At 39.0% G+C, this 23790-nt stretch overlaps 1 protein-coding gene across 1 annotated transcript in view; it reads left to right on the forward strand.

Moving 5' to 3' along the window:
• Window positions 1–23790, forward strand: part of PEX5L (peroxisomal biogenesis factor 5 like) — a 156745-nt gene that overhangs the window by 75061 nt on the left and 57894 nt on the right. Inside the window, 6 exon segments of the mRNA XM_032483811.1 lie at window positions 534–645; window positions 8425–8501; window positions 8503–8620; window positions 11601–11724; window positions 13176–13272; window positions 22299–22394. Coding sequence (XP_032339702.1) covers window positions 534–645; window positions 8425–8501; window positions 8503–8620; window positions 11601–11724; window positions 13176–13272; window positions 22299–22394 — 624 coding nt within the window.

A 23790-nucleotide genomic window follows, 5' to 3' on the forward strand; every position in this document is an offset into this window, starting at 1 on the left:
TTCCAAGGATATGTAAGGAAGGGTGTATACCTTTAGGTGACTTGAGCTTTTTGAGAGCAGGAGAAAAAGAGCATGTATCCACACACACGGATCTGTGTGTGCTCTTAGCACATAGCACTGACTGACCAGCCCTAGCCAGAATGTGTCACCTCAAGATCTGAAGTCACTGTTTCCAGACTCAGTAGGAGTTTGTCATCCAAGTAAAAGTGGGACTGGCCCTTAGGTACTGTGATTCACTAAATGTCAGTTTCTGCATATTGAAATTACAGAATAATCCTCAAACTGTTCTAGGAGGAGAAAAAAAGCTTGAGCTTTAAAAATTAAAGTTGGCTGCATCAAAAGTATGTTGACAATGCTAAAAGCCTCACTCCCCACCCCTTTTTTTTTCTTTCTCGCCCCTACCCCATTATTTATTGATTTATTTATCTTTTTGGTAGGCTTGCTATTCTCATTTTGTTGCAAGGCTGCATTTTAATTCATCTGATTTTGCTGTTCAACAGTGCCCTTTGACACCTGTATTCATTTGTTCTCAGCTGGTGAATGAACAGCAAGAAAGCAGACCCCTCCTGAGTCCCTCCATCGATGACTTTCTCTGTGAAACCAAGTCGGAGGCAATAGCAAGGCCAGTAACGTCCAACACAGCCGGTAATTCTTTCACTTTTAACTGATCCTCAAGGAGAGTTACTTTTCACTATAGAAAAATGGACAGTTTCTTTCCACAGTGTGTTTTAAGTGGAGAATAATGTTTGCAACCAAATGAAACTTTGGAACATACACAGTTCAACATAAACCGATAAATCATTTTTCATTATATAAGAAACTTCAGTGGATGTTAAAGCAACCACTTTTGCTGAACACTAGAGTACCACAGTTAGCAATGAATCTGCTTTCAATGCCTATTTTCCGATTTACATCTTCGCATCTCAAGTCACATCACATTAGGAAATCTTTCAAACAAAAGCATCTATTTCAGAGTAAGGATTGTCAAGTTCTGGCTAGAAATATTTTGTATGACAAAAGTCCAGTAAAATTAAAATATAGACAGCCCCTTCTGGTGGATTAAAATGACAATTAAAATGTCCTAGAGAGCTGGGAGATTATCCAGCCAATTTCATTTTTTTGACATGTAAATAAGTTACTTGCTCCCTCTTACGACAATTTACTTGAACATTCTTCTGAGATTAAAGACATTCAAACAGTAAACGATCTGTATAGGCACTAATGAGCAGTCATCCCATGAGTGAATGCGGGATGTCACTGGTATCAAGCACGCCTTCTCCAGCATCCTCTGCACTTTCCAATTCTCACTGATGCGAAAACTAAGGCACTTAGGTAGGGCCAGCCTGAGGCTGCAACAGAAGATTTGACTCGAAAGCTACTTTTCACCTTCTGGGTCAGTGGCAGCCTTTCTGCATTGATCTCGTTCAGTCAACATTCACATTCAAAGGCATGTTGTTCAAATAGGAATGAAAAAAATAATGTCCAGAATCAAAGAACACTAGTCATGCTGGACTGCAGGAGAGAATTTAATGGGGAAAGGAGAGGATAATTACCTACTGTCTTGTTAAATTCATTTCATGTCCTCAGCTTGCTGTTTCCTGGCGTGGTTTTATTGTACTTTTAAGGAAGCGAAGAAAATCACAAGTGAAGGAAACTGTGGTTTTTAAGAAATGCTAAAAATTACAACAATAAGAGTAACGCAAGATAGAGGGCACTTTATGCGGGAGTGTAGTCTACAGTCTCGAGTCAAACTTTGTGATTTCTAACCCCAGCTCTGCCACTTAGCAGCTCTGTGTCCTTGGGCAAGTTTCTTAACTAAGTCTATTTCCTCATCTGTCTAATAACAGTAAGATCTATATCTCTTAGGTTACTTGGGAAGATTAAATGAAGCAATTTATGTAAGCGCTTAAGCCCATGTAAGCTCTAACAGACGTTACCATTACTGTGAGATAGCGGGTGAAAACTGTACACCCAACACTTCCCTTTCCAAACGCATTAACTTTCTTTCTAACACACCAGAGTAATCATTTTCCAAATTCAGCTATCACTTTGAGTAATCAAGCCAATAAAAATGTACTTGGTACATTTTAGGCAGGACATTAAACAAGTTCAGATACTATCAGGTCAGATTCATCCTCCTTCTTTATGAAACTGGAGACCACCCCTCCAAAACTGAGCTCCCCCCAGAAAAATACAGAGGAGCCCTGTGTCTCTAATTGCCGGAAAATCCATGAGCATGGGACACACTGAGAACTTCCCACTATTCTAGGAAAAAGCTGCCAAGCCTAATTCTCAGATCTGGATTCCAGCATCCTCTGCCCTTCTCAATGATGTTAAATCTGAGTCACATAGGAAGGGCCCACCAGAGAGAGCAACACAATATCCGACTCAAAAGCTGCTCTTCACCTTGATTTTTCTAACATATGAAGGAGAGACCTGTGAAATATTGGAGGGAAAAAAATCAAAAGAATGTGTAATTTCTTGTGATCACACTGCCTACAGTATTGTCTCCTGTGTTAGTTTCCTAGGGCCGCCATGACAAAATCCCACACACTGAGTGCACTAAACAACAGAGATTGATGTCTCACAATTCTAGAAGCTAGAAGTCCAAAATCAAGGTGTCAGTAGGACTATGCTCCCTCTGAAGGCGGTTGGGAAGGATCTGTTCCAGGCCTCTCCCCTGGTTTCTGGTAGTTTCTTGGCTTGTGGCAGCATAACTCTGTTGGCACACGACATTCTCAGTGGGTGCATGTCTCTCAGTACGTGCCTCGGTCTCTGTGTCCAGATTCCTCTTTTTATAGGGACACCAGTCATACTGATTAGGGGCCCACCTTGTCTGACTCATCTTAACTAAGCTACATTCTGAGGTACTAGAGGTTAAGACTTCAACATATGAACATATGAGTTTTAGGGGAACACAATTCAATCCATAACACCATCCAAAGTAAGACGTCAGGAAAAATGGTATGTTGAGACTGTGGGTTTTTTATTTCTCGACCTCAGCATTCAGTGCATCTGAGTCACACAGATTTTTATCCTTAAGGAAGACTGTAGATAGTGTGTTTTTTAATCTTGAAAACTTATTTCAAGGCACACTGTATTTTGGTAATCCCTAAGGATTATAGTTCTTTTTAAAAATCATTACAAGCCCATAATTTATATCTCAGTATGCAACATAATTCACATTATTCCACATTTTTAAACAGAAAAATTTTCAGCATACAAACACCTTGGAATCCTAATATGGTCCAATAATTTTATAGCTAAGGTTTCTGAGCAAAAGATACAGTTATCATTTTCTGTCCAAATTTTTACTAAATAGTAATTTTAAATGGAACATCATCATTTTATAGAACAGTATGAAATTACATTGAGCAATTAGGACAGTCGTTGAACATTAAGTGCCTATTATATCCCAAGCATTATATATGTCGTTACACTCAAGGAATGGATAGTAAACAATCCTGGAGTAAGTATGGGGGAAAACCTGCTTCAAGTTGTACCAAGTCAATCAAGTAGAAATTTGAAGAACCTTGTATCAAGATGAGAGGTTTTTATAGCTGGCATCTTCTTCCAATGAAGAAATAAACCAGTGTGCCACTATCTTGACAACTTCTTAAATATATAAAGAATATAGTTCTTATATAAATTAACACAAAATAAACAAGATAATTGTCTCTTCCAAAGGTCAGTCAAATGACAGGTTTTTTTCTCTACTGACCCTGAAAGAACTTATCAATCTCCTACCTCATATAAGCTCTAAATTGTAATTTTATTCTTAAGTATTTCAGTTATCTTTTTTACTTTCTGTTTGTTTCTAAATTAAAGATTAACTTTGGTCATCCAATGATGATAACTTCAAGCTGATCAAATCAGGATATTTTCCAATTTTTTTGCCTTTAACATTTTAAATTATCTTTAGTTCATCAGTAATCTAGATAGGTAACTAATTCCTTGGCCCTCTCAAGCTGTATCCCTAGATGGTAAGTAGGCCAAGATCATTGCTAATATCCTTGATTTTTAATGGCAAATAAATATATATTATATACTGATACATAGAGCAAATGCTCTGAAAGTAACTAGAAAGTAGCTGTTTTTAAGATACTGATTATATTATAGGACAAGTAATTACTATAAAACTTGCAATAATAACTTCTTGGTCTATAGTCTCCAAAAAGATCTAATATATTTCAAAGTACAGGAAAGACTCTTTTCTAAAGAGCAAGAATAGGGGGTTCTTGGTTTGCATTTATCAATCTACATAATCTAAAAAAATTATCCATAATCTTGAGCTATGAGGTGGACAATTACTATAGAAGAAATATTGTTCATGCTTTAAAAAAGAATAATATATTGGTATTATTGGTATGGGACCTGTATACCTGTCAAAGAGACCCCTATATAAAGGAAAAGCTACCCTTAACAAAGTTCACAATCCCATTAAAGCCACCTAACTGCAAAATTAGTGTAATACAAATACATTTAATTCCAAATACATTTTTATGAAGCCCAAATAGTCGTGAACCCAATGGCATGCCTCTTGAGAGAACTTAGAAATCTGGGAATTAGCCTTAATTACATATTCCAATTAAAAGGCAAGAGTTGGTTGAATTATTTAAGTTCAATTTATCTATTTGACATCACTGGCAAAATGTTTCCTAAAGGAGTTTGCTCTGTAAGCACTATATTAAAGAATTCCAAACTATACTTCAGTTTAAAAAAAATTTTTAAAGAATTCCATGTTTTCTGGAATGCCAGGGTAGCTTACAAATTGGGTGGCACATTCTGTGACTACCCTGGTCAGGGCTGTCCCATGGTCTGTTCTCTCTGACCTACTCCTTGTAGATTTATTCCTTTAGAGAAAGTCACTAAAAATCTGAGGCTCATTATACTATAGTGATGTTAATAGCATTGCCATTGAAGTATCAAATCAGGGCTTCATCATATGTGCCATTGTATCCTAACTGTTGTAAGCAGCCTCACCTCCCAAAGCCCAAGTAATGCAGTATTCATAAACATCTTCATTGCCATGTGGAGGCTTCCAGATTAATAGGCTGTGATCTTCAATCAAGTGTCCTTGAGAGAGATGGAAACAAACACTTACATAACATATTTCATCTTCTAGCTTCAGGAAATTACACCTAATGAGATTCGGTTACCAAAAAAAAGTTTCTGAGAGCACCAACTATTTAAATTATGCCTCAGACTACCCAAACTGGCAAATAATTGGTCGCTAAACAAAAAATAATCAAAGTCACATCAATAGTATCAGCACATTCCCTCCAAGTTCAGAAAAAGTCTAGAGAGGAGTGGTGAAGGGCACGGGCTTGCGGGTGGTGGGACTGTGAGTCCGGTGTGGATGCTGGCCTACCAGCTGTATTAGTTGCCTATTGCTGCTGTAACAAATTGCCACAAATCTAGTGGCTTAGAAAAACACAAATCTATTATCCTACAATTCTGGAGGTCAGCTGTCTTAAATCAAGATGTCAAGAGGGCTGCATTCCTTCTGGAGGCTCTAAAGGAGAATTCATTTCCGTGCCTTTTCTAGTACCTGGAATTCCTTGGTTTATGGCCCTTTCTTCCACCTGCAAAGCCAATAGCATAGAATCTTCAGGTTGCTCTGTTTCCTTCTCTCTCTCTCTCTCACACACACACACACACATATACACACCGTTTCACATCCACTATAACAGGTGGTTAGCTTAAATAGAAACACAAATTCTGAAACACAAAGCTTCATGTGCCTAAGAGCATCTTTAAAATTGGGTTCAGAAAATCAGTAGAGCAGACGCCCTCTTCTGTGTCAAGGTATGCTGTCTTTGAAGCCCATGTGCAACAATGAAACCCTTTATTTTTGTCTTAACTAAAGCGCACACCACACACACACACACACACACACACACACACACACACACGGTAAAATGAGATTTATCTTTCTTAAGAAAGTGAAAGGCTGCACCCGTCCTTCTATGCTTTTGAAATTGTGTTCCCCGGGGACTCTCTCAGCTTCAAGGTTGCCATTCCACCTCCCAGCCACCCCCTTCATCAACTGGGTACCAAATAAGGCCTTTTGTGCCTGCCAAGCAGTTGTTTCACATTTGCTGGGAAAAGAACAAAGGAACAGAGAGCTCAGAACAAACGCAGGAAGTGCTGAGGACGTTTGGAGGGGAAAGATTGTTACTGAGCCAAGTTTGAATTCGCAATTCAGGCTTTTAGTAATTCATTTATTCTGAATGGTGAGAAGCAGATACAGAGTTAAATTAATGCTCATCAGTTATTATTCTGTAACAAATGTACTTCTATATACAAGCAGACGAGTCCTATATAATTTGCTTTTAAAAGAAGTGTAGGAGCTAGTGACTAATTCTTAATTGTTTGTACAATTAGTAAAAAGACATATACAGCATTCCACAGACTGTCATCCACTTCCTTGCCTCTATTGTAAGGAAATCATGGTGGGCTGAGAATTCCTGCCAACGTAATAGTGGCCTAGAAATTTCTATTTAAACATTCAAAGGATATGAAATGTGCGGCATCCTAGCTGACCCTGGCTGCTTGCTGCGCTTGCATTTTAGACATCAAGCCAGGCAGCTGAGCCTTGAAAGCCACTTCTTTCCCCCCAGATTCAAGTGCTTGCTCCCACAGAACACTCCTCATAGTTCAGAGCATCTTTCATTGGAAAGTGGCTCCCATTTCCTTAGGAAGACTCAAGTGAGATAAGCTGACACTTTCAGGGTGTTTTTTTAATAAATTTACTTCATAGCATCTTCTGTGGGACCAATATTTTTGTCTCATCCTCCATCTTATTCCCACTGGTGTTTTTTCATTCCATCAGTGTGTAGACCTGATTCTTGCCTGAAATAGAGAAGAGTAGGGAAAATAGGAGATCAACAAAAAGGAAAAGGAAAGAAAAGCATCACAAATTGGCCACCAAAGAATAGAAATATTTACTGAGTACCTATGATATGCTGGCACTTTACACATTTGACTTACAAATTAGATCATTTAATCTTCATGTCATACCTAAAGGACAGACTACTAATTCTGCATTTTTCAGCTGAGGAGACTGAAACTCAGAGAGGTCAAGAAACCCATTTGAAGCCACACAGCTAAGCAGTGGTAGAGCCAGGTCGTTCCACTTCACCATCAGCTTCAAACCATTGTGATTTGTAATTGAAGTCAGAAAGCAAGATTATTGAGAATAAAGCTTGACATCCTAAGGATCCCATGGGATTGGTTAGCTCATGATGAACGTACAGTACTAAAGAAATACTTGCTGTGAGCTCAGTTTAGCCCTGGCCCAGCCTTGAATGCAAGGGGGCAGTAGATGGAAGAGCGTCGAGATGTCAGCAAAAATCCATCCACTCCCTACCAGGAGGAAAAGCCAGACATCAAAGAGGAGGAGGAGGAGCTGTTTGTAGACGGTGCTGGGAAGGGTTAGCACGGGGAGTGTCCCTGTCACTTTGTTGGCTTTCCTAAGCTAGCCAGGTGAAGAGATCCTACGCCAAGAAGCCCACCAGCCCAGTTCAGAAGCCAGCCTCTCGGAAGGAGGGCTGGAGGGACCCTGTCTAATTGGAATTTTCCATTTCTCACAATGAGCTAATCAAACATCAGTTACTTGCACTGAAGAGAAAAAAGAATGAAGAGTTACAGAGCTTGCCTTTTTATTTCTCATTTGCCTAGTTTGCATTTGGACAAATTATTATTTCTGCCTTCATTAGAGTATTTAACACAATGTAATCAACCTGCTGGGAAGTAAAAGGGTAACCATTTTATGGTTTGTTACGTTGAAATTTGAATTTGCATATTAAGCAGCAAAGGTATTAACATGTGTACCTATTCATCAACTATGGATTGTAAAATACCTCTCTAGTGTGAGCCTAAACAGCAAGCCGTTTTCTGATTGAACTGCTTAATTAAATAAAAGATGATTAACAGTCTTCCTTTATACCCTGGATACTTCAGTAGTTTGAAGTGAAAACATGAAGACATTTAGAAACTTTACCAAATCTTCGTCTTCACTGTCTGCAAGCATCCCTCTGAATATGACAGTTAGGCTGCTACCCCAGAAAATATGCCCTCTAAAATATGCCTCTTTATAAATAAAGCAAAGTCCATAAAGTAAATAGTATCTAAACTCATATTCAATTTTATCATTTTACTTTTGTTCAGACCTTCATCACTGGGGAGGCTGGTCTAAGCCCTGTTTTGCGAATTTGTTACATGACAGCTGAAGGAGAGCATCCAGCCAGGTTCCCAGTCTAAATACAAACTGTCTTGATAAATCAGTGGGGAGCTAACTTAGTTTGGTGCTTCTTGCCTACTCTACAAACAAAATCCTTCTGCACCTAACCAAAACCTATTTTTAAAAAATAATCTGAGAGCAGTGAATGGGCTTATCTTAACCTCTTCCATCTCTGATAGTATTGACCACAGGCTTAGATCTCCTTGACCTGAGTGAACCCGTCTCTCAAACCCAAACCAAAGCCAAGAAGTTGGAGGCCTCAGTCGAAAACATCATCCCTCAAGAAAAAGACTGACGCATCTGACCTCATCAGTGCAGACGCTGAGCAGAGAGGTCAGGCTCTCCGAGGCTCGGACACGGCATCCTTAGACTTAGGTAAGGCGATAGCTTGTGTCTGCTACTGTTCACCCTTGCCTTGATGCAAGGAAGTTCTACAAATGACATTAAAACCATGGGCAAAGCAGTCCAAAAGATGAATTCTATATCAGAAACTGGGCAGGACACACTTCTTTGTGCTTAGATTAAAGAGCAGTTGGGGAGTTCAACTTTGCAGAACTGGTGTGGATTTATTCATTCACTTACTTGACCCATGTGTATTGAGTTGTTGATAATGACAGGCACCAAACTAGGCACTGGAGTTACAGTAAAAATAAGACATGAATCTTGTTCTCTAGGAGCATTCAGTCTAGAGAGAAGAGAGTCTAGAGAGAGAGAGAGAGGAAATGCTAACCCAAGTTCCAGGAACAGCCAGACGAGACAGTCACATGTAACATGCATGGGGATACACCCAACACAGTAATAAGAGCTACCGTTTATTGATGGCCTACAATACCCAGAACTGTGCTACATGATTTACATGTATGAGCCCATTAATTCATCACAACACTTTAAAATGAGTGAGGAACCAAATTTGCAAATTTAAATAACTTTGCCCAAGACTCAGTTAGTATGAGGAAGAGCTAGAATTGGAGCCTCGCTCTAACTAACATCAAAGCCCGTACTTCTCTCCATTGCACGTCTTCCTGAGAAAGGAGGCCTTAACCTCAGCTCATGGAACCAGTCAAAGTAAGCTCTCCTTTCTTAGGAGAACAGTGGCAGATCTTTCCGAAAACCAAGGGGAATGTGTATCTCTCCAGGCTGTGACTGACTGGTGGGTATGGGTATACATATGTGCATGAGGAAGTAGCCATAAAATGAGCATATTAGTAACTTTATCCACAAAGTTCTGAAGGTTAAAGGAATATATATATATATGTGTGTGTGTGTGTGTATATACACATATATATATGTAAAATCACTTAGCACTGTGATATATACATGTTAGATGGTCATGAATTCATTTATTCATTTGTTCAGTAAATATTTCTCTAAATAATTACTATGTTCCATACTATGTGCTGGAAATACAAAGATAAATAATATAAGCTCTCTGCCCCTTATTAAGTTTACAGTCTAGTGGAGAGATAGAAAAAATTATTAAATGACTGTAATAAAATATGTCCTGTGTACTGTAATAAAGAAAAGCCCAAGTTAGTTAGTACATGAGCACCTTCATAGAGCCCCTGACCCAGCCAGGAGGTTGTAGAAGGTGTCTTATAGAAGCTGCTATGTGAGCAGAGTCTTGAAGGGTGAGTAAGAATTTGCCAGACAAGGAAATATGGATCCGAGAGAGGTGAGGAGGAAGGGGCATGGCGTTCCTGGTGTAGAAGAGAAAGAAATGCACACACAAACACTGACAGATGTCTTTTCAAGTCAGTGCAAGTGTTGGCATCATAGTCAAGCATGAAGAGGAGTGAGAAATCAGGCTGAGAGTCACCAGGGGTCAGATAATGGGAGTTCTTGGATGCCATATCCTTAAGTTTGAGGTAAGGGCAGGGTTTAAAGGTTTTTTGCTTGGAGGAGTGACATCAACAGGTTCTATTTTAGAAAAATTTTTCTCTGGTGGGTGTGTAGAGAAAGGCATGGAAGCAGGGAGACCAATTCAGGCATCTAAGATAGTGGCAGAGGGGATAGTGAGAAGGAGACAGATTCAAAAAATAAAATAAAATGAAACAGGATTTGTGGACTGAGTAGATGTATGTGTGCCAGCCAGGAAGACAAATAGAATGTGTCAAACTCTGTGATGAGGATACAGCGGGGAAAGGTGGGGAGGAGGAAGTCAAGGTAGAAATTGCTGAGTTCAGTTTCGAACCTGTCGTATTTTAGGAGATCGTGGGACTTCTCTGTGGAGATGTCCAATGAACTGTTAGAAGTGTAGATCCAGAACTCAGGAAAGAGAACTGAGCAGGACATGGAGATTGGAAAGTCAGAGCATGGGACTGGGGCATCCATGATTTCACAGTCATGGATGTAGATGAGCTCAACCTGGGGTGGATGGTGGAGAAGGGAAGAGAACCAGCGCATTGTGCAAACCAGCTGCTCACACAGGCTCCCCTCTCCTCTGCCATGCCCCTCTTGGAGACCTCTCTTTGGAGGAAAACCTTATAACTATCTCCGACACTTCCTCACCATCCATGAGTTCTACGTTTATTCCATTTCAATCAATGAAATTTATACATGTGCATAGGATGTACTGTTAAATACATTACAATACAATAAACATGTAAATGAAATTTTCACTTCTCTGCTTTTGAGAAAATGTCCTGTGAAGAAGTCAAACAAATTCTTATTTAAAGTTCTTTGGAGGGCATTGACAGCAAACCCAGCTTTTCATAGATGAAAAAATTGACCCCCAAGGTTGTTTAAGTGGATTGTTCACAGTCACACACCTGTTAATGAGAGAGAGCCCAGCCAGGTTCTTTATCTGTAAGAACAGAGCCACAGGGAGAAAACGGCTCTCGCAACTCTCAGCTTTCTCTGTCACCTCCTTTCTCTCTATTTCCATTATAAATTCCCTTCTTTGGTGAAAAATTAAGTAGTCTATAACAAAAACTGTGAAATGTGTTCCAGTTTCTTCCCACTTCCTTTTAACAATGATATTCATTCTGTTCAACAGAATCTCTTTCTAGAAATGTGCCAGAAGTATCTCAAAGCCGCCTCCTTAGCTGTTAGCCCATTATCAACCAGACGCCATGCTTTCATACACAGAATGCAGAATGCACATACCTCTTGAGATAAATTCAGTTTAAAAAACTGGATTGTTTAACTGTAAAAACAATCTAATTTCTCTTAATAGATCTCATTTATTTAGCTGCAAGCATTTTAATTACCTTTGGTCTTGGGGTTTGAGAGCATTGGTTAAGTAAAGTTCACTTGTATGAGACTTCTTGGTCTTAATCAATCTCTCTTCTTCTCTTTACACCTTGTATTCTCCTCCTGTTCCCCCCTCTTCGTCCCCTTCCTATATACTTAGCAGACATTCAAACACAACTGGAAAAATGGGATGATGTTAAGTTTCATGGAGATCGGAATGGCAAGGGGCATCCCATGACAGAGAGAAAATCCTGCTCATCTAGAACTGGGTCAAAAGAACTTTTATGGTAAGATATTTTAATATCAGAAAAGAGTTATTTATTTCAACCATAAAAAAGAATGAAATTTTGCCATTTGCAGCAACATGAATGGACTTTGAGGGCCATATAAATGAATTAGTCAGGCAGAGAAAGACAAATACTGTATGATATCACTTATATGTGGAATCTAAAAAATACAACAAATTAGTGAATATAACCAAAAAAAGAAGCAGACTCACAGATACAGAGAACAGACTAGTAGTTACCAGTGGGGAGAGAAGGAGAGGAGCAATATGGGGGGTGAGGGAGTGTGAGGTACTAACTATTGGGTGTAAGACAGACTACAAGGATGCATTGTACAACACAAGGATGATAGCCCATATTTTGTAATAGCTATAAATGAACTATAACCTTTAAAACTTATATAAAATATTTTTAAAATTTTTAAATGGATAAAAATTTTTAAAAACTAAAAATAAAGAAAATAGTCATTTATGCGTCATGTACTCTAATACTGAAATAGCCAATGAACTCAGTCAATCCAGATTCTTGTTGCCATTTACAACCCCCTATTTATCAATGTTAATTTTTGTGGCTTCTAAAACTAAATTATTTCATCCGAATTGCTAAAAATTCAGCCAGTTAGGATTTTGGTAGATTCATAATTCAAAATTCAGTATTTGTTCAATCTTTGTTGATAATTTTGTAAATATGTAACTGGGTGACCAATCAAAACAGGTGCACATGTATGTTTACATATGTGTGTGTATTCAATGTATTGTATGAATGGTAGTTAAATGTTTCTGGCTACACAGATAATCTTTTCTGACTTTCTTAATCATCACTGTCAGATAATGCACTAAGAAGAATCCAAGAATCAGCGGTAGAGTACATGCTTAGTCTTGGGTTCAATCCTCAGTACCTCCTTTAAATAAATGAATACAAACCTAATTACCTCCCCCTGCCCCCACAAAAAAAGAATAATCCATGGGTGCCCATGAGAAAAACTAGCCACTTGAATTTTACCATGTTTTTAAAGCTTCCTAAGGGACGGCATGTTTCAGTTTCCTGTTGCCCCTCACACATCTCCATTTATTATGACATCCAAATTCTAAATAAAGATCAAATCTCACTGAGGCACTTTATGAGAAAGCTCCCTGCTCCCCCAGAATTACTTTTTTAATGAAGCAGAACTTTCAATAACAAAAATGGCATTGCATTTATTTACTTTTTACGCATAACTGGACTGAATTCTAAACCAAAGACAATAATACCTAGCACACTGCAGCCTTAAATTCCACTTAAATTCCAAACATGATCATTATAACAGAAATATATGTTATCTTTTTCATCAAAAGGCTGATGAGAGCTTTGTGACCATGGTTCTCGGTGATCCAAATTCGCCGAGTTTCTTGGCTGGGTTTCTAGCTGAATTTGCTTGTCGACGTACATGACTCTCCTTCATGCGTCCCTTATAGGTCCTCAGAGCACAGATCTCAACCAGAACTGAGTGGTGGGAAAAGCGCCTTGAACTCTGAGTCGGCTTCGGAGCTGGAATTAGTGCCTCCAACACAGGTAACAAAACCAACTCCTCAATGTACCTGTCTTTTATAATCATAAACATTTTATTTAAATTTTCACAGAAAAGGTTGAAGTGTTTCTTCTGTATTTTGTATTTCATGTACTTTCTCACTCAGCATCTGTCTCAATGCTTAAACTGATGACTCAGATAGAGAGAAGGATAGATTTGGCTGGAAAATGTGTCGCTGAAGTCACTTTGTACCTAGCACTTTTTCCTTGTTATACCACCTACTGTTCCATTATTTTTCAATACAAAATCTGTTCTACTGCACCGTTAGCACTATTTATATAACAGACCCAAGTAGAAGGAAATTACGTCTTGAGCACTCATCACATTTATGCCCTGCAGACCAAGGCACGTACACATCAGGAACATGACTGCTAAGGAATAAATAATTACAGCACTAGCCGTCATGGTAAGACTAAGAGCGACATTTGAGAGGACCCACTAAGTATTAGGGACTTTACTATGTGCTTTTCATATGTTACATCTAATACCTAAGTAATCCTGTGAATTAGCATTAGCCTCACTTTAAAGGTCTTTGAAGAATCTTGGTGAAGTCAAAATCCTTTTCTGGGGCGCCCAGCTAATCACGGGCAGAAGCAGGGTGTGAACCAGACCCGTCTGTCCGCTACTCGACCCTTGACTCCAGTGTAACTGTCTCGTCTGTAACTAGTTGCCACTATGGTGAGGGCTGTGCCAAGCAGGCCCAAGGGAGTCTCAATCTTTTCATTTGCTCAAACACTTTACAAGGGTACAGCCTTGGTCTAAAACCGTAAAGATCTCTTAAGAAATGTGTCCACATTCATGCATCTACCATATAGTTGGCAAATAAGTGGGATGAAATGAGCAAGAGAGATTTTCTTGAGTTTACTAGATAAGATATTGAAACTAAGAGGGGAGGTGTAGTGTCTGGGATGAAGTAAAGGCTTAACTCTGATAATAGCAGATATTACTGAGTGCTGTGAGAAGCCCTCCAGTACATATTAATTAGCTTGCTTGATCCTGACAAATGACTGTAAGGTAGGTTTATTTATGGGGTAATAAATAATTTTTTATAAATGTCCCCATTTTATAAAAGGGGAAACTAAGGCACAGTGAGACTAAGAAAATTGTCACTGTGCCTACAACTTAATAAGTGGCATAGAGAAGGAAGACACAGAGAGAGAGGAAATGATGAGGAAATGGAAGACCTCTGGAAATCTTTCTAGGCCATTAACAGCACCCTCCCCTACACCTCACCCTCTGCAAGAGAAAGGTGGGCAATTACCGCTCCCAGAACTCTGCTGGAAAACAAATCCACTGACTTCCAGAGCAAATAACCCTGGGAAGCTTAATGAATTGTTAATGTAGCATGAAAATGTATTTTCTTCCTCTGTGTTCATTCTACATGTATATTTTTCAAAGCAAATTGGTAACATTTATTAGAGAAACATTTCTTGATAAGTGCATTAGAGATTTAGACTCAGCTAAAGTAATCGGTACTGTTTCATAAACTGGAATCCTTGGAACGATTTAATGGAGCCATAGAACGCTTGTTCCTGCAGCAGGGGGAGACTTGGCTGTTGCACACGGAGCTGGAGGGCGGAGGAGCAGCCGGGGTCCTCAGTTGCCTTGGAGACCCACAATGCATTTATCTTATTATTCCAATGACTGCTACTTTCCAGCTGGTTGTCTGATTTCATCCCACCACATCCTCCTTCCACTTACCCACTGGTGTGCCTTTAAGCAGACACAATGTGCTTCAGAAAATTTGTATGAGATTCCCAACATTGTCCTCCAAAACATCAGGTAAAGTGCCCTGTGATAGTTCTCTGTCTAGATAAAATGTAGTGAATCCTTTTAGAGGGTTACCAATTATTTGTAAAGAATTTATCCCTTAAATTGTTTTTTTTAAACACTGCATGTTTACTTACCAAGATTTGCCTGAACTAAGGAAATTTATAATCTCCAAGTTTTAATTCCAGCCTGTGGTTAAATAAGGAAAATTTCATGAATTTGGGATTTAATCATCTAAGATACGAAGTCACTCCAGTGGAGCAGCAAGAGACTAGACTGATTCATCTGTTAGTAATAAAGGGCAGAAAGATGTTTTTACTGTTAGAAGCATACTGCTTTTAAATATATGCTCTCTTTACATAAATAAGATGCTGAGGTGATGTAACATTTCAACTTGCAAACTATTCAGGTAAACAATTTCAGCTCACCAAAATTTGTTACTGTTCCACCATCACTCAAATGGTTCACAGGAAAATCAAGGATATGTCTTTTCTCTCAAGCTAATGTAAATTATTTTAGTTCAACCAGTGAGGAGCTATTTACAAGCCTTGCTTAAAAATCATATTTCAGAATCACAAAGAGAATGAAAGTTTACAATAGGAAGAAATCTCATGTTAGCTTGTTTTCTTTGCAAGATGGGGAAAAAGAAAAACATAAACGAGTTTCCTTCAAATAGTAATTTGAATACACTAATCAGAGTGGCAGAAGATTATAATAAATTATATAATCTCTGTAGATTTAAGAATAAATTTTCTTGACATTATGCAAACTGTGTACTTGGTATTCCCTGGAGTTAATTGTTTAAAGAAATCACGCAATCTGAAAAATTAGAAAACATTTGAAAAACTGAGGAAAAACACAGAAGGTAATGATATAAAATTAGCTTTTTCAGTGAGATAGTGGTGAGGCAAAAGAAAAAGAATCCACTTTCTGCTGGAGAGTGATGGTTCAAGCATTTCTTTTTCAAGTCTGGACACTGTAGGGACAGTGCCAACACAGGCTCTTCCCAACCTAGGCTGGACTTCAGGAGTCAATTCATCAGCCAGGCTCCCCAGATACCAAGGCACAATCATGTAACTCTCTGATGTGGCTAACTTTGGCACAGCAAATGCTTCCTTCTGCATAGTCATAATTCCATCCAGTTGGCAGTACCCCAAACCAGAACAATTTAAACTTTAAGATAAAAGTGCAAATGTGTTTTCTAAATTTCTAAAGGAGTAATATAAAAGTAATGTAAATGTAAATGTAATGTAAAAAATGAGTAAGGTAAATGCATGTTGATAGTAATATGAGACACTTCTAATATATTATTTGAAATGTTTATGGTAATCTTGGCAATTAATATTATCTGCATTTCTCAGACGAGAAATGCATTTTAGAAGACAGAGCTAATTTTCTCAAGATGACGCAGCTAAGATGGAGAGGAGGAGCCAGCCCTCAAACCACACCCATCAGCTTCTAAAGCCCTTGTTCTTCATCACACATCGCCTCCCATCAGCCACATTGAGTTTATCCACCTGAGAGAACTCACAAACCATCCATTTCCCTTCTCACTGCAAGCCCTGATTATTGCTTAAGTTTATACGGTTAATATGAGTTAAGCGATATTCAAGGCTATCACTTTCTTCCGGAAACTGCAAGATGAATTAGGGTTGTCATCTGATCTGAGGCCATACACACGTTTGTGCCTCTCCTCCCAAATTCATTCTCAACCTCTTACTCTTAGAAATCCTGATGGCTTCCATTTCATTCCATTTCAGTTCAACAAATGAGGTTGAATGTCTACTGTCCATCAAGCCACAAGTGAGGCAGTGGAAAAGCTAGAAAGATGAGATAAGATTATAGGAGGTATGAAGACCTTTATGTCTAATAGAAACAATTAGATAGGACACTATAAATATCACTTTGCTGTTTGGAAGACAGTACAGGAGCCACATCAACATCCCTTTTCCCCTACTGGCCATTCATGTGAGCCACCAGTGAGGAAGGAAACAAGGGAAGATGGAAGGAAGGAAGGAACAAAGCAAAGAAGGCAGAGAGAAGGCAAAAAGGAAGGAAAGAAATCTGAAGATCACTTCAGCATAGTAGGAAATCTGCACATTCTAGGTACTCAACAAATACTTCTTAAAATGAAAAAAAATAAAGATGCTAACAAAAAGAAGAAATAAAACGTCAAGTTAAAAAAATTGAAAGTAAAGGCTAATGGTTAATTAAAGGGAAGAAAAAATGAAAGGACAAAATTTTATCATTTTGAAGCTAGTTTTGAAAATAATTTTTAGTTATGCATGATAATAGACTGTCCATCTTTTTTAAAAATTAGCCCTGATTCGCCTTGATGTTTCATAACAGAATTTCATAGTTGGGTGGAGATGAGAACCACGTGCTGCCTGCCTTTGCACAAAGTTCTAGGAATTTGCTCTTGCTCGAGGTGCAGCCTTTTTGTGTGCTTTCAGTGATAAATGTCTGTTGACTGATTAAGAAAAAATATCCTGACCATCTCAATAAAGCGAATGTTTAAACGATCTACACTAGCGTAAAAGTCCAGCTAGTCTCCATCAACCACTAAACAAAAGCACTCCAACCACAGATTTTTTAATGAATTTCCAAAGTACATTTGATAAGCACTAACCAGAAAAATGATCATAACAAAGCCAGTTTTATTGAGCACTTACTCTGTACTGAGCATTTCGTGTGTGTGTTTATATGAACTATTGCGCTCAGTTCTTCTGTGGACTCTATGAGTGACTATGCCCTTTGCAGATGAAACTACTGAGGGTTATTGAGATTAAGTAATTTGTCCAGGGTCACCAGGTAGTGGTTAGTGGTAAAACAGGATTTAGCCCCATGCAGTCTGACTTCAGAGATTAAGCCTTTAATGACTGTTGTGTAAGGTCTGCTAGTTGTTATATTTTTCTTTTCTAGGTTAAGCAGATCCCTTTTCTCCTTCAGTTTCTTTTGGAAAGATGCTGAGCTTTTTAAAAATGTGTTTTGGTGGAACATCTCTAGCAATAATGTAAAGGCAATTGTATGAGAAGCTATGAATGACTGATACAGAGGTTAGCCAACGAAATTATGCCAGGACAACCACAAACACAGTAACGTGCAAATCATAATTTTGATCACAATCATAATTTTGAATAAAGAGAGGAAACATTATTTTTAGAATTATTTCATGCTTTTTTCTTTCCCTTCACCTAATTCCGATCATCCAGTGCAATCAACAGCTGGAGGAATTAAATGCTTTCTTCTCTTGAGAGTGTAATTCCCTAAAATCCAATTAGCTTAAACCAATTAAAGTGCTGTTTTTAAAGCCAAGGCACTTCCAGGAAGTTGCTGTTAACTGCGGAGCATTTTTAAAAATCATACAAAGAAGAAAAGAAATTCCTACGTCAGAATATATTTGTGAGCTCCAGAGTTCCACCTACGTGCCCACAATGGCAGTATCAGAAGTTCCCAGGGCGTGTTTTGTCCCTAGACAGCGGTGTCAGCGTCACCTGGAAACTTGTTAGAAATGATGATTCCACGACCCCACCCCACACCTACTGACTCAGAAACCCAGGGGGTGGATCCTGCAGATTGTGCTTAAGCAAGACCTCCAGGTGATTCCAATGTGAACGAAAGCTTGAGACCTGCCGGGACAGCCATTGTGCCACCAAAATAGCTGCAACTCAAGTTTATGGGTGTAATTGTCTGGCTTATCATTCCTCTAGTTAAATACTAAGAAATGTCTGCAGTTTACAAGCATTACTTATTTGTTTTCCCGTATTACAGTTTTGCCTGTAAAGAAATTGGATGTAAAAAAAAAATGTTACTTGAAAGGAAGGCTGCTCTTTACTATGTGCTGTAATCTGTATTTCGTTCTCAGTCCTACATCAGCACGCTGGGCACACTGCTGAGTTGCTAAAAAGTTTCAGAACCTTTAGATGTATACTGCTCTCAGCTTGAAAACTGCCTCTGTTTACATTCAGTATCTGCTTATATTTTATAACTTTTATTTTATGCTTCCTTGGGCAAAGTAAATAGCTTTAAAATGTGAGCTCAATAAGATTTGAATTAGTAATAACATAAGGCTTTTCTAACAATGTAGAAAATAGCACTTACCTAAATAGTAATTGTGCTATCAAAATAAAATTTCATTTTCACAGTGAGATTCTATTTACACTTGCAGTTTTAAGTAGTAAAGAGAATACGAACTAGTCGACTCCTGAGAGAGAGATTTCCCCTTCTTCCTGATATATGGTGACTTTTGCATCCTGTGATTCATAATCCACTTGGGTCGTGAAACATTAATGAAAGGAAGCCAGTGACAGTAATGGAGTCCTGTTAGGTCAGGCTTCACAGGAAAGACATCGTATTTCACTGCTGAAAAGTGCCTCTAATAAATGAAAGTGGCTTGGGACAAAAATATTAGTGCATTCTTTCTTCTCCTAATGTCATTCATGACGTTATTATATAAGTGCACGAAGTATATTTCTTACCACATGTCCACATTTTTAAAATGTATTTGTTTGCTTATTTCATTAATGAAGGAACCAGCAGGAAGGCAAAAGCAAAGGATTAAGGAACAGAGATTTATGTAGCCAGTTGGGAAAGAAATGCCAAAATAAGTTTACCAGGTTAGATACAAATTAATTAACTTTCAACAAGACAATAAAGTCATATTATTTTTGAGGTTAGCTTCTCTACCAGGCTGTAACACCCTAACAAGCTATAAATTCTAAAAGGTTATAAATCGTCTGCACCTTTATATTTGTTGATCAAAAATAGTCACCCAAGAGTGTCAGATGAGGATGGCAGTAGGCTGAATGGGGGCTCCCCAGAAGACATGTTCACATCCTAACCTCTGGGACCCATGATGATCAATCTTGCTTATGTTTTTGGAGATTCCCTCCCCCTCCCTGTCTTAATTGTCTGGATTAGAAAAAGTTCCATTACCTACCCCCCAAAACCAGGGCTTGCTGGCACAGAACTCTGCCACTCCAGGCACAGGCAGAAAGACAAATCCCGCTCAATCTCCTCTAAACCCTCCTTAGCCTCTGGACTGGTCAGAAGACCTTGACTGAGGACACAGAGCTTCCTTCTGGGAGTTGGGGAGAGAAATGCCTTTAATTCATTCACTCATATATTCCCAGCAGCATTATTTGCAACAAATATTTACTGATTATTTATGGAGCACCTGTTCTTTGCAGGAGATACCAGGGATATGGCAGGGAATACATCAAGGAGGACAAAACGTAAATTAATGTTCCAATAGATTAACCTTTCACATTCATTAAAGCAAAATACAGTCTGACTATTGTTTATGCTCAAAAGTTTTCCTAATAATTACTTCATTATTATTTTCAGTCCACAGTATTCTTGAAGGCTTCTTGGCTGACTCCCTCAACCATGCATGAACCTCCAAGGGACAGCTTTTCTCTATTTTGCATCTTCTATAATGTTCAGTTGAGCACAGCCTCCTGTGAGAGGCACTATAGGTCAGTGGTTATGAGCACGGCCCCAAAGCACCATCCCTGCCACTTACTAGCTGAGAGACATGGGGCAAGTTAATTAATCTCTCTGTGCCTCAATGTCATGGAGTTTATGGTAATACCTACCTCAGGTTGTTGAAAAGGCATGAATTATAGTAAGTAAAGGGCTTGGAGCAGCATCTGGCATGTAGTGAGCCCTGGTTTTACTCCTGTGTAATCATAAAAGGTCGGGGGGAGGGGTTCCTCTTTAGGACCAGTGATGGTGGAGAAAGACTGAGAAACGGCTGAGCAGCATAGATGGTAAGTGCTGGGTGACGAGCCATGTTTTGCTGTAGAACAGTGATTTTCAAACATGACTGCTTTTCAAAATCGCCACAGGAGCTTTTCAAACATTTAATGCCCGGGGACCCCAGCTTCATAGATTATATCATTGGTCTGGGTTGGGACCCAGGCCTGTTCGAGTAATTCCTGTAGAAGCGGAGGTTGAATATCCCTGCATAACATCAGTCTGCCACATCGGCTAAGGAGCCACCCTGCCCCCGCAGTGAAAGGGGCAGGGAGACTTCGCTGCAAGCCTCTCCCCTCCTCCTCCCCAAGGCCTGGCCTCAGCGTCCTTGGGCATACATCTCTTGTCAGGCCCTGGGCTCTGTCTGGGCCACTGCAGAAGTTACCACACAAAAACCCTACCCATGTGGATCCCACAGCAGAGCAAGATAGACAAGAAAACAAGCAATTAGGTGGCGAAAAATCAGAAACACGGGGATAATTCTCATGAGGAGAATTCTGATCAAAGTACAGTATATACTTACTAGGAAATACTGGGGAAAGACTGAGGTAGAGCTACATGAATGAAATGTGGAGACTGAAGGATACATTGTTGAGTAGAAAAAAGTAAGCCACAGAATAGCATACCAGTTGTGTTTAAAAAGAATTTTTGAAACACATTGCAATATTCTATCTACGGGTGTGTAAATATATGTTACTTCAAAGAAAAAAGGTCTAGCATTACACTTTCTTCATGATTAATTTTTTTCAAAAAGAATGTATTCATTGTGGAATTAAAAAGTAATAATTTTCTTTTAATTTCAGCAAACCCCTTATGGGGGATCTTCTGGAAATATTTGCATTTAGCCAAGTTCTGTATCACATTACCTGTTAATTGTGAAAAAGCAGTTGGTGTTACCAGACGAGATTTTACCTAAGTGATTTTATTATTTAGCAGAGAGCAGCGTCCTGAGGACACAGGACATGAGGCAGGTGTGTGCCAAAAGAGGGGAGGCCAAGGAAAGGGAATTCAGCAGGATGCCCTGCTGTGTTTCTAAGGAGAAAGACCTGGCAGCTGCCGTCCATCTCCGCAGCTTTCACAGTTTCACATGAGGCTGGTCCTCCTAACAAGCTGAAAGCTCAGATAGCTTTTATGCCCAGCCCGCTAACGGAGATTCTCCTTCCTAGCTGCATATTAGCATCACATGGGGAGACTTAACTAAAATAGCAACGCCCAGAACGAAGACCAATGAGAAGTAAGATCTTTGGGAGGTTGAGCCTAGGCGTTGGTTTTAATAGGACCAGAGCTGAGCTCCACTGTTCCGGGACTTGTACACGTTTTGGCGTCTTTCCCGTTTGGGCAACGTCATGCTCGCAAAGTAGTACAAAAATGACATCAGTTGCAGGTTCTTAAACTCTAGGGGACTATGGGAAAAGGAAAAATATTTGCATTTTTGTATTACGTGATTCCAAAACTATAACACCACGTGTTTGGTTTATTTCAGGCTCGACTGACCAAGGAACAGCGCTGGGGAAGCGCTTTGCTTTCCAGAAACCACTCCTTAGAAGAGGAATTTGAAAGGGCAAAAGCAGCAGTGGAGGTAACTTGTTTGTTTTTGTGTTTCATGTTTCTGAGAGTGGAATTCAGAAAAACTCAGACTTCAGCAGGATACTATGAAATGGGTCTTGCTTTTTAGACATGAAATAACCATAACTGTGATTGTTAGGATGAAACCTGTTACTAGAAAACTTTTGACTTCCCACAGGAGTGACTAATAGGTGTTATCTTTTATGCCAATTCTGTGGTAGCTGAGCAGCGGCTGTCTGGAGTCTTGGGTCAGAAAGAACTCTGAGCCTTGTCTGGGTTCCGTGATGAACCTGTGCTCTGTATTTGCTGTGCTTCTGTGAGGCCAAGGTTCATGCCTGATGTTTTTATCTCTGGCATCTAGCACAATGTCTGAAATCTAGAAGGTCTTGATGCGCCTGAAGTATTATACATTTTCCTAAGTGGGTGGGGAAAACGGCAGGGCTGAGATAGTCTAAGCAATTGGATAGCTCATCTCAACTTGAGCCATAATTTTTTACTGTTAGGAGTGTCCAAAACAGTAACAATGTTGATAAGTCAAATGAAATACTTAATTTGAATATTAACGTCCTTATTTAGGCTTCTACTGAGAGAGAGAGAAAGAAAGGAAAAAGGGAAGCCAAAAAAACAGCATCCTTTGCTGTTTGTATCCCTTTGCTTCCTGGTTAGAATCACAGAATGTGTCACAGACGCCCTCTGATTCTCACCGGAGCTTTGCTAGTTTGCTATTTGAGAGTGGAGCTTTTCCCCAAACCCAAGTATGAACTTGTCGGAACCTCCATTTTTATTACTGATACGAAATCTTGAAAATTGAAAGTATTTCTGTAATAGGGTTCATTTATGTGTCTTAAGACTAGAATTTGGATGAATTATTGTACTGTGGGCAATCTTTCAGTAACTCCATACTTGAAGTACAATTAAATCATATTTGCAATTAAAAGTATTCTTTATATTCTAGGAAATAATTCCAGCCAAATTTCTTATCATTCAGAAACCCAGTAACACTTTTATCTCATCACAATGCAACCCACCCAAATTTCTTCTAATTTTAACTTTTTGTTTGTTTGTTTAAAAAATAGTTAATGCACATTTAGGGTTCTTGAATGTGATCAACTGATTTGATTGAGACCAGCTGAGTTCAATCAAATTATTCAACTGCATGGAGCCTGCAGCTCAGTTTATCTTTAAAGTGTAGATTTTCCCAGACTTAAGAGCAAATTTAAATTTATCTTTTGAACTCCTACTGTGCGTACACACTGAATTAGCACTAAAAAGAAGAGTATTTAGAACTATAGGATCTTAGGGCAGTAAAGACTTTAGAATTTATCTGGTCCCATTTATAATGAAGAGACAGTGGGTTCACACTCAAAAGACAGTTACAAAGAAATATAGCAACAAGGGAAATTCTCCAT

Source organism: Camelus ferus, chromosome 1, assembly GCF_009834535.1.
Source record: "Camelus ferus isolate YT-003-E chromosome 1, BCGSAC_Cfer_1.0, whole genome shotgun sequence".
Taxonomy (NCBI): Eukaryota; Metazoa; Chordata; class Mammalia; order Artiodactyla; family Camelidae; genus Camelus; species Camelus ferus.